Here is an 11,777-nt window from a genome sequence, read left to right as displayed (position 1 = left end):
ATCCATAATGTGTCATCGCTGAAACGGATAAATGAGAAAAGCTACATTTATTTTCTATCAGTGTGTTTTACAGAAAAGCTTTTATAAAGGTATTAAATAAACATAATGGAAAATAATATAGTATATTACTAGTTTTTATTTAGGGGATGGAGCTTTCACTTTATCCCTTATTTTCCTCAGAGGTAGACTTTGTTTTTATTTCAATGAGTTCTTCTACTCGAGCCAGAACACTTTCAATCAAATCAAATGTGAAAAGAGCTGAATGTAGGACCTGCAATGCCAAGAAAAATTAGTGTTATTAAGGCTGCCTTTAAAGCAAAACAGAGCAAAAAAGAGAAAAGACTTCAGCTGTATGTAGCTTAGGAAAATTTCATATCTACCTTAAGCTGCATTTCAGGAGGCATATTCGGGATCTCTTCTCTACCTACAGTTAAAGAACAAAGATCTTTAGACTTCTGGACTTCTGTAAGAGAAAAAAAAAATCGTGTCACACTTAATCATTAAAACAACTCTCAGATTTCAATAATAAATTTATAAGCTACTTTAATCATTTACTAACTTAAAAAATGCCAGTTATTTGTGTAAATTAAGCCTTATTGTTTAATAGCTCAGGGTATGCTAAAATCAAGCTATGAACAAACAAAAATATTAAAATTCTGCAACATGTGAATTAATGTTTCTTTAGGTGAACAGTATTTTGGCAACTTTTTTCTTCAATATAAAATCAGAAATATACCTGTCACACTAAAAAAGACAAAATTTTTAGTAATGCCTACAGAAATACCACCATAGTGAAATGGAAAAGATCACAAGATTATTATAATAGAATTGCTGACTTTAAAAAGCAATTCTGGATCTAAGATTCTTTTTCATAATTTGTACAAACTTAGTAGAGGGTGAAGTGGGGGATGGACCCCACAATACTAAAGGAAGTACAATGACATCCAAACAGAAATACTTGTGATACAATTAGATTCTTAATCAGACCTTGAGGTTTGAAACCAGAATATGCTTCAGTTTGGTTTAAATCTTTGTTAACCCAATTTCAGTGTTAACTGGCATATAGATTTGCCAAGAATCATTTTAATTATAAATAAAATGACTTAGCTATCACAGTTCCCTGTTTGCTCTAAGTTAGACAAGTACAAGATAAAGTTCTTTATTTTGAATATAAATGACAGTTCAAAAAAATATGACTAATTTTTAGACCTAACTGAAAATGAAACTTCACATTACCAACCTTGGCTATTTTTAATTTCTGCTTCATAATGTGCTTTTGACATATTAAGACCTGTATGGAGTGGCTTTAAGAAATTATTCTCAATCTTTTCGAGTTCTGTCCATAATCCAGTCTGTTTGGAAGAATTAATGAAACAGTTATTTGGTTCAAGATGTATTGATTGCCTACTAGTATTAAACATGTGCTGACAGTTGGAGAAACAGAAAGGAGTAAGACATGATCCTTGCCTTTCAAGGTAGAGTTGACTGTTTAATAATACATTCATTACTACATCTAGCTATTTTATCTAAATACCAGTCAAAACAAAAATGAACTTGTTCATACACTCATTACTGTGCCATTTGGATAGCTCCTGGTTTTGAGATCTGTAACTTAGAAGTTTTATCCATGAGAAAATTATTTGAGAATAATCCACACAGTCTGAGACACTTCTCTTTCCTTATAAACCATCCCCACAATGACTCTACCTTATAAGTCCCTTCAACTCTTTATCTTTCAAATGATATTCCTGTCACATATCTCGTTCCAGGGGATTAAAAGTTTTTCTAGGGTAGCATTTTTCAAAATATTTTTACCATGACCCACAGTAAGAAATATAATTTACATCACAACTCACATTTATTTATATAGTTGAAACAAAAGTTTCACAGAATGTCCTTTCTATTTATAACATTAAATATAGCCTGGTCCTTTCCTTTTTATATATTATTTTTTAATGTCAGGTGTATTGAGGTATTTACATACAGTAAAATAAACATTTTTTAGCTGTACAGTTCTGAGTTTTGACAAAGATATATAGTTGTATAACCACCACCACTATAGTTTCACAACCCCAGAAGTTCCCTTGTGCCCCTCTGTAGTCAGTTTTCTTCCCCCACCCCCAGAGAATCACTGGTCTGATTTTTGTTTATATAATTTTTGCCTTTTCCAGAATGTCACATAAATGGAATCACTACTGTGTAGCTCTTTATAAAAGAGTGATATTGTGATTTATAATAAAAATATACTGTATTTGGTCTCCATCCTGTTCCTGGCAAAGAGCTCCTAAAACTCTTGAATTTCCTAAGTGAAGAACAGTAAAACTGTCTTTTGTTATTTATAACAAGCCCTTTCAGCCATGAATATGACTTTTGGAAAGCCCCTAATAAGAATGGGGGCTGGTTGCCAGAGGAATCAACCATGTGATTAGAGGGTTCCAACTTTCAGCTCCTCTCACCACAAACTCCTGGTAGGAGAGAGGGGCTGGAGACTGAGCTCAACCACCAATGGCCAGTGATTTAATCAATCACGCCTATGTAATGAAGCCTCCATAAAAACTCAAAAGGGTGGGGTTCAGAGAGCTTCTGGGTTGGTGAACATGTAGAGGTGCTGGGACAGTAGTTTAGGAGAGGGCATGAAAACTCAGCGCCCCTTCCCTCATACCTTGCCTTATGCATCTCTTCCATCTGGCTGTTCCTGAATTACATCCTTCTATAATAAACCAGTAATCTAGTAAGTAAAATGTTTTCTTGAAGTTCTGTGAACAGCTTTAGCAAATTAATCGAAACTGAGGAAGGGGTCATGGGAACCTCTGACTGATAGCCAGTCTGTCAGCAGCACAGATCAGTACCTGGACTTATGACTGGTATCGGAAGGGGGCTTATGTTGTGGGACTGAGCCCTTAGCCTGTGTAATGTGATGCTATCTCCAGGCAGAGTGTCAGAAGGAGACTGAATTGTAGGACATCTACTTGGTGTCAAAAAAAATTGCTCACTATGGGAAAATCGCTACACATTTGGTGACCAGAAGTGTAAAAAATGAAGTGAAGTACTGAGAGTAGAGCAGAAACACTGGAATGTTTTTCCTCTACAGGTAGAAATTGACAAAATTATTCTAAAACTCATATGGAGAAGCAAAGGATCTAGAAGAGCCAAAAATTTTTTGGTTACCATTAAAACATACTTCTAAATAAATCAATAGACACAATCAAACACTGTATATGCTGGGAAAATAATCTTTCCAGGTCCAAATGAGCCATTTTCTCATTTGCCAAATAATATGCAATTATATACGCTGATAATAAAGTTTCTTTTCTACCTCTACAGAGACTAAAAGAGAGTTGGTAACTTTTCATCTTTCAAAACATTAGGGGGCCTCATTCACAAGTTCAGCATGTTGTTTCTAGCTGTCTCTAATTTTGAAGGTTTTAAGCTTTCATTTGCAAGAAAAATTATATTTTAGACTATCATTTTCATTGGGTATTTACTTTTGATGAAACTATCTTAAATAGTCTTAGCTTTAAAGTCTTACACTCATTTTCTTTCTTTTTAGAATGTGGCTCAAATTAAGGCTAAGTTTACTAATTATTGAGTCAATACTTTTTTGAATATTGTCACTATTTACAGTTTCAGATCAAGAGTTCAATGTGAACATGTTTCTGTATTTTTCATTTATTTTTGTTATTGTCATGAATTTGAAAAAATATATCTCCCTCAATAAAAGTTCATTCTGAAAATACAGATTAAAATAATTTGCTTGTAAAACTTCACAATTTTACTGACAGCAGGTACAATTTATTTCCCAATTAACTACATACTATGTTACTATAAAGTTAAAATGTACATTATCATAGCCTTTCTGCTAACTGACCACTAAATACATCATAAGAGGTATTGGTAAGCAACATGCATCTTATTCCTAGCCAATCAGTCATATCCCCTCCCCTTTCAAACACTGTTCTTTGCAATTGACCACAAAATTTGCTGCAATATCCATAACTCTTACTAAGAATCTGTGCAAGCAACCTGATGTTTCAATTATATTCTATTTCATTTTGTAAAAATTGCCAATCTGAACCACTAAATTGATTTAATGACTCTCTAATATGCTTGGTTATGACCAGCAATTTGAAGAACACTGTTCTAATTATATAGCTTAGGAGAGAAGTTGCTGAGTTAAGAGTATTTATTCTTCAACTCCACTGGATAATGATGCCAAATTGCCCAAAAAGGATTATCCACTTTGCTTCATCACTGTGCTGGATCCTAACCTATGCTACCCACCTTTTTTAACATTCGCCATTCTGATGGGTGTGCAGTGGTATCTTACTGCGGTTTTAAGTTACACTTCCATACACACTAGTGACACTGGGAATCTTGTCTCGTGGTTATTGGCCATTTGGGTTTCCTCTTCTGTGAGCTGCCTTGCAATATGTGTATCCTTTACCTATTTTGCTGATTTGTGGTCTTTTTCTTCTTGCTTTGTAGTTATTTTTTTGATACTAACTATTGGATGGAGAAAGGAAGATTTTTTTTTTCTCTTTTTGTGGCTTTTTCAGTTTGTACACATTTTCTTTTCTTGAATAGGTTTTAGTTTCAATGTTATTAGGTTTATCAATCTACCTTTTTGTGGTTAGTGCTTTTTTACTTAAGAAACCCTTAAGTCACACAGATCTTCTCTTATAATGTGTTCTAAAAATTTCTAAGTCCCTTTTCAATGTTAAGTCTTTAATCTGTTTGGAATTTTGTTTTGTATATGTGAAATAGGCATCTAATCCCCCCTTCCCCATACATATGACAAATTACCCAGCATCATCTATTGAAGAGTCCTATTCTTCCCTTCCAATTTGTAATGGCATCTCCATTTCAGACAGGAAGTTCAGTGCAATGGTGTAATTAAGAATGTTAGCTCTTGGAGACTGCTCAAGTCCAAAAACTGGCTCCTTCACTAGCTATGTGACTTTGAGCAAGTTCTACTTACCCTCACTACGCCTCAATTTCCTCATCAGTAAAATGAAGAAAAAAGTAATACCTTGCAGGAGGATTAAATGAGTTAATACGTGCTTAAAGCACAACTTGGCAAATGGTTCTTAATAAATATAAGCTACCATTAGCAGCATCATCATACATATCTATTATATATATTTTCCACAGATATCTATTTTTAGGTCCTCTACTGTTTTCTACTAGTCAATCTATCCAGTCCCATGGCAATACTACTCTAAACTACTGTGGCTTTATAATAAATTATGATATCTGGCAAGGCAAGTTCCTGTCCACACACCTTGTTCCTCAAAGTTGCTGTGGCTATTCTTGGCCCTTAACTGTTCCATATGAAACTTATAATCAATCATCAAATTCCATTTTAAAAAACTAATGGGTGTTTCGAATTATACTGAATTTTTAGATTAATTTGAGAAGAACTGACAACTTTAAGATACCAAATCTTTCCATCCACATACGTATTCAAATCTCTACTTACGTCTTTTTTTATATCTCTCTATAAAGTATTATAATTTTCCTCAAAAAGTTTTACACATATTTTTACATGTTTTCCTAAGTATCTCATATTTTTGTTGCAATTATAATAAAAATATTTTCTGGTTGACTAAGAATTTTTATCACGATTATGTATTGAATGTATCAAATGCTTTTATTTTTCCTGTAACTATGTATTTCCTCTACTTTAACCTATGAATTACATTACCTTGCATTACTGGAATGAAACCAACTTAGTCCAATGACTTAAAGAAAATTTTTTTTGCTATATCTGGTTTGGTAATATTAGTATCTATATTCATAAGTGAGGTGAGCTTGTAACTTTACTTCAGCATACTATCCTAGTCTGCTTTGGTATTAAGGTCATATCTTACTAAACAGATGCATAACATTAAGCACAACTATTTTTCTAGTCTTTTGAACATTTTAAATAAGACTTGAGTTTCTTGAAATTATGGTAAAAATTATCTGACCTTGTGATTTCTCTTAGTAGACTGTGGCAGTTTTGTTAGATTATATTTTCTAACAAATTCCATTTTATTGAAGTTTCCAAATTTACTGGTATGTTTTCATGTAATTTTCTTCCTGTTTTCCAATCTGTGCTGTATTTATACTTCCTTTTTAATTAACATATTATGTCTTCATGCATTTTAAAAATCAATCTAAACAAGTATGTATCAGGAATTTTTACAAATCGAATTATATAAGATACCCAGCTGATTTTGATTGGGACCATATGCTGAGAAACAATAATCTAGAATGGCCCTGTCCAATGCCAAGGAAGAAGTGAATTTTTAATTAAAAATTTAAAAAAATTAAAATTTAAATAGTCACGTGTGGCTACTGTCTATTGGACAGTGTAACACTAGGAGGTCTTTATTAAGACTGTAGCTGTTCTTAATGGCAATAATTTAATACACAGCCCATAATCTAAAACTTACAATAAGGTAATAAAATGTGCCAAAATTAGGTTAAAGAAAATTTGTGCACATTCTGTTCAGCATAATTCCACAAATTTTTCATGTGATGAACAACAGTAATATTTTTAGAAGCATGTAGGAGTGAAGAAGCTATGGAAATAAGAATATTTTCTCTCTCCTACATTAAGGATTACTAGATCTTTAAAATAAAAAAAAAACACTACGAAGAAAATCATCTTAACATTTGTTTTATCTTCAGTGTCTAGAAAGTAACAAGATGTTAAAAAATAGTATTAAGGATAAAAATTTGAAATATTCACAAATGCTTACTTTAAAATTTTATATCCAAGTAACTCACTGGTGGAGTAGTTCTGAGATCTTTTCAGTTCTAGAGCTTAACTATACATTTCAAATTTCACTGCAGCCTGTCTCACAAAAGAGAGAAGGCAGTTTTATACCACAGTGAAATTTATTGCCAGAACAGACAGGGACCTTGCAAAGGACACAGTCAACCATGATAATGAAGAAATAAAAAGAAGGAAATGAATAAGACCCAGTTTTCCCTTTTCTAATTTGTGTATCACTTCTTATTTATGAAGTAATATTGTAGAACTTCTATCACTTGTAATATTAAGGAATGTTCATAACCTTAAGTCATTTGGATCTGCAAATAACACACAAGGGATATGTTTTAATCTTGGAGAAAGAAACAATTTAAATGAGAACCTAAAATGTGGATTATATAGAACTATAAGTATGTGTTTGTATGCCAGATATTTGTTGTGTTTTCCTAAATGAAAAGCATATATGCATACATTACATAATTCAATTTTTAGAAATTCCTGATACATACTTCTGGCCTTTACAATCTTACATTGCTTCCCTTGACCCTGCTTCCATTCTACATATTACAATCACAAATTATTTAGGAAAAGAATAGGTAAGCAGGTGGACAGGAAAGGATATGAGTAGATGGGACAGAAGGTGAGGGATAAATTATTATGGGCTATGTATTAGAATAAATTACTATAATTAAACAATTAACACTTACTTAAAGATACCTACCAAATAGTAGGGAACACTAGGTCTAAAAATTAAGTTGGTTTTACCAGTACAGATAGATGGAGGTTCAAGGTCCAAGAAGTTATGTCAAACTGAAGTGTGGGAGAAAGTGCCTTCAACTTACGCAAAGAGATAAAGAGACATGAAATAGTAAGGTAAGGAGGGGAATGATTTATGAAAAGAATAAGTCAGTTGACAGTAACCCAATATAGCAGGGAAAGAAATGGATTATTATTCAATTATGAATCACTTTTTTTTGTATTTTAATGATTGTTCTTATTTAATTTTTCTATACACCTTTTTGATTGCTTTTCAGCTTTTCATCTGACTAGTTACCACCTCAGCACACTTAACTGCTCAAAAATAGGTACTGGTAGGAATCCTTTTGAATAAAACTACCCACAATTCAGCATCACTAGAGTATCATTTTGTTTCTCCTTTAATCACAATTTCTAAAACTCAGAAGACTCTTATTTTTTGATTAACCACAGCAGACAGATTTGCCTCTCATTTATATACATGACCTACTGTGACTGCACTTGGAAGAAATGCTTCCATGATGAACAAGCTGCCTCAAAGATGTTAGGTTGCCATCTTGGACTGATTTTTTGGCCAATTTCCTTGGTATGATAATTCTTACAGTAACTTGCATGGCAATACTATGGAATATTTGATCCCTAAGAAAAAACTTTAAAAACCATTAAATAAGAAAGCAATCTTATAAGCTGGTTATATCCTTTTCTTCACTGTACAATGTTCAAGCCAAATACATGTGAGGTATTATCTGTGGATATCATAGTAGACATTGCACAATGCTAAAACTGCTTTGCCTTCCCTCTCTAGGCAGAGGCCCGTTTGCTGCCCCTGTAGGACACTGTGCTCACTCTTAATCAGAAAGATTCTTTTTCGTCCTATCAGGCAAATCAGATCATTTCTAGGTATGGCCTCATCCTGATGAAAGTAAAAACTCATACCATACTCTAAGGACATCTTCCTGAAGCCTCAGGACTTCCACTGCCACTGAATTTACTTGTTATCTTTCTCTTTTTATCATAAAAAAGGAGTTAGGATTTAGTTTGTGATTCAAAGGTTCTGGTCACTGCCTGGGGTCATAGCTATTTCTGCCACTTACTAGGTATATGCCCTTGTGCAAGTTAAAGATCCTTCCTGTGCTAACACTGTCTATGAAAAATAAAAACTAAAGAGCACTTATAGCATAGTGAAGTAAACGATAGCACCTGGCCAGAATAGAGCTGCCACTGGCAGGGGCTAGGGATGGGTATGGAATGATGATGTCAGAATTAACTGGGAGGAAAAAAGGGAACTTATTGTGATGATAGTAATGCTCTATATTTGGTAAGGATTTGGATAACAGATCTAAGCATTTGTTAAACCTCAGTGAATGTACAATTAAAATTTGAGCATTTCATTTTATGTAAACTTTAACTCAAAGAGAAACTACAGACAAATATTTAACTCTTCTTAATGAAATACATGCTGAAATATTTATGGTAAAGTATGCTGATGTTTGCAGTTTATCTTGAAATGCATCAAAAAATAAGAGACTGATGGATGGAGGGTGGAGAGATGGATAAGTGATAAAAGCAGAGTAAAATGTTAACGGTAGAATCTTGGTGGTGGGTAAATCAGTGATCACTGTAAAATTCTTTCAACTTGGCTTTATGTTTGAGGGAAGGAAACTACTACTTTTTCCATAAACTTTTGATCCCAAATTATGATTTACTTAAATTAAAAAAGAAAAAAAAACCCTCTGGCATTCTTATATAAAAATCAATTACTTGCATTTCATTTATTACTTTCTAAAACGTTTAATCACGCATGTAACTCAGGTAGTTACAGTTAATAAGATGACACATATACAGAAAGCAACTATTAGAATAGAGTAGGTAGGGACTTCCCTGGTGGCGCAGTGGTTAAGAATCCGCCTGCCAATGCAGGGGACATGGGTTCGAACCCTGGTCCAGGAAGATCCCACATGCCACGGAGCAACTAAGCCCGTGCGCCACAACTACTGAGCCTGCGCTCTAGAGCCCGAGAGCCACAAATCCTATGCCCATGTGCCACTACTACTGAAGCCCGAGCACCTAGAGCCTGTGCTCCGCAACAAGAGAAGCCAGCGCAATGAGAAGCCCGCGCACCACAACGAAGAACAGCCCCCGCTCTCCGCAATTAGAGAAAGCCCGCACGCAGCAACAAAGACCAAACGCAGCCAAATAAAAAAAGAAAAAAAAAAAGAATAGAGTAGGTAGAAAGAGAGAAGATAAAAAGCAAATGTAATTTTACTGTATGACAAATCTCCCTCAAATAGTTTTCTATTTATTGAATACCTCTAATGGTGCACTATTTTAAAAAATTTCAACTGCCTACACATTATTCAAAAGGTGCTGTTAATGGATTTAGTGCTGAAAATGCTTCAATTTGTCATTTCTGATGAGGGGATATCAAATGATCAGATGATTTTATTTTATATAGCTCAGACTTAAATCATGAGCAATAGGTGGAGGTTAATGAACAAGATACGCAAATATATGTCAAGTTTCAAAAGGTTAGTTAAGTTAGGAGCTGCAACTTATCTACCTAACAAGGTTAAGCAATGTTTATAGCAAGAGAGCAGAGGTACAACAGGAAAAGAAAAGGGAAAGCTGGATGTGGGGTGGTAAGCGCTCCTGGGAATTAACTTCAAGTTTAAAGAATAATTGTTGGCACTTATCGGAGCTTTACAGCTGGGTAAAATATTAATTATGGCTTAAGTAGGTATTGATAAGAAAATACAAAACGCTCCTTATGCATTTGCATAATAGTTTCTTTTTCAAAAAATTCACTTACTTGATTGTCATTTTCATTATCTTTGATAACCAAATACCTCAGTAAGTTTAATGAAGCCATTATCCTGTTAATTAAAAATATATAATTTGTTACGTACAGTACAGTTTCATATAATCAACAATTTCAATGAATAAAGGTAAGTTAAAACCTTGGGTATATTTCTACAATTACGTTTGCCATTAGAAACCTTTCCCTTTAAAATATCTTATCAGCAAATGACGAGGTGGGCGAGTGGTTAAGGCGATGGACTGCTAAAATATCTTATCACATATCTTACCCCCTTAACATAACTTATTACTTTTGTTCTCCAAGTTCACAAAATATAATTGTGAAAATTACTATTCCTTTTTCCCCCAAGGGAGACTTGTTATCTTTAATGTCCGAGAGTACTGTCTTTTGTTTCCTGAATTTTAAGATTCCTTTTAAAAATGCTTACAACCATTTCTCAACATTCATTCGAGTATACTGAAAGTAAAATTACATGTTGTATATGAAAAAAATTGATGTATGTCCTGGAAATAAAACAATAAAATCCAAATGTATAAGCCTTTTATAAGTTATATACACGAAATTCTTAGTGTTTAGTCACTAGTGCTAGAGTCCCAAATCTCTATGAGCTAGGTACATCAAAGGTACAAAATCATACTGTTAGTCATAGTTCTGGAAAGAAGAATTTTTGATTTTGTCTTTATACAATATCTAATTACTTAAATATGAAAATCTTTATGTAATTTGATGAACTAACCACTGATTATAAAATCACAGGAAAATATGTTTTATTTTAGTTAAGGTTCCCAAAGCAGGGGTTTCACATTTTATTCTGAATTTACTATGTGAACTTTAGTAATGGTCACCTCACCTATCTGAGTTTTGCAGTAGATCTGTTTCAGCACCCTCTGGGAGAAAAAGTACCAAATCTAGAAGGGAAATCAGCTGCGGTCCTGTAAACCATTTGTTATATGTTCTCTGAGAAGCAAAAGAAAAATTGAGAAAGGCTTTAAATAATAGGTTGTTAGATATATGTGTTTTTCTAATACCTTGATACTATAAAAATAAGCTATTACACATTTAAAATATATATTTTTAACTTTAACTTCCATTCTTTCATTCACTATTTCTGGACACCTAGAACAAACTCTGCTAGTTTGAAAGCACTGGTGTGCTCTTTCTCTGTTCTCTATATGGAATTACTGAGTATTCACAAATAGACTTCAGTTTCCATTAACATTTCACAAGTATACAGCAGAACAAAAAAGTCATATTATCAGTTTGAAAAATTAATACAATTTAAGTCTATAGTTAACAAATTTCAAAATCCAGGTTTTTAAAAAAGAGTAGAAATGGAGAAAAAAATATACAGGCATACCTCATTTTACTGCACTTCCCTTTACTGCATTTTTTACATATTGAAGGTTTATGGCAAGTCTGTGTCAAGCAACTCTATCAGCACCA

General features: G+C 33.4%; 1 protein-coding gene across 3 annotated transcripts in view; it reads right to left on the bottom strand.

The window, feature by feature from the left end:
- Window positions 1–28: 28 nt before the first annotated feature.
- GLMN (glomulin, FKBP associated protein) overlaps window positions 29–11,777 on the bottom strand; it is a 46,592-nt gene continuing 34,843 nt past the window's right edge. For 2 of the 3 annotated variants that reach the window (XM_082477526.1, XM_082477525.1), the window contains exons 15-19: window positions 11,185–11,291; window positions 10,326–10,389; window positions 1,241–1,352; window positions 381–463; window positions 29–271 (exon numbers count right to left, since the gene is read on the bottom strand). In XM_082477526.1, the coding sequence (XP_082333652.1) occupies window positions 161–271; window positions 381–463; window positions 1,241–1,352; window positions 10,326–10,389; window positions 11,185–11,291 (477 nt within the window). In that variant the 3' untranslated portion in view covers window positions 29–160. Of the gene's footprint in view, window positions 272–380; window positions 464–1,240; window positions 1,353–2,662; window positions 2,711–10,325; window positions 10,390–11,184; window positions 11,292–11,777 lie in introns of those variants that run through there. The other variant, XM_082477527.1, reaches the window with a different exon arrangement.

The sequence above is a fragment of the Balaenoptera physalus genome (genome assembly GCF_965194825.1).
Source record: "Balaenoptera physalus genome assembly, chromosome: 1".
NCBI classification, from domain to species: domain Eukaryota; kingdom Metazoa; phylum Chordata; class Mammalia; order Artiodactyla; family Balaenopteridae; genus Balaenoptera; species Balaenoptera physalus.
Note: the sequence above shows the minus strand (reverse complement) of the source record. Positions and strands in the feature narration are given on the sequence as shown.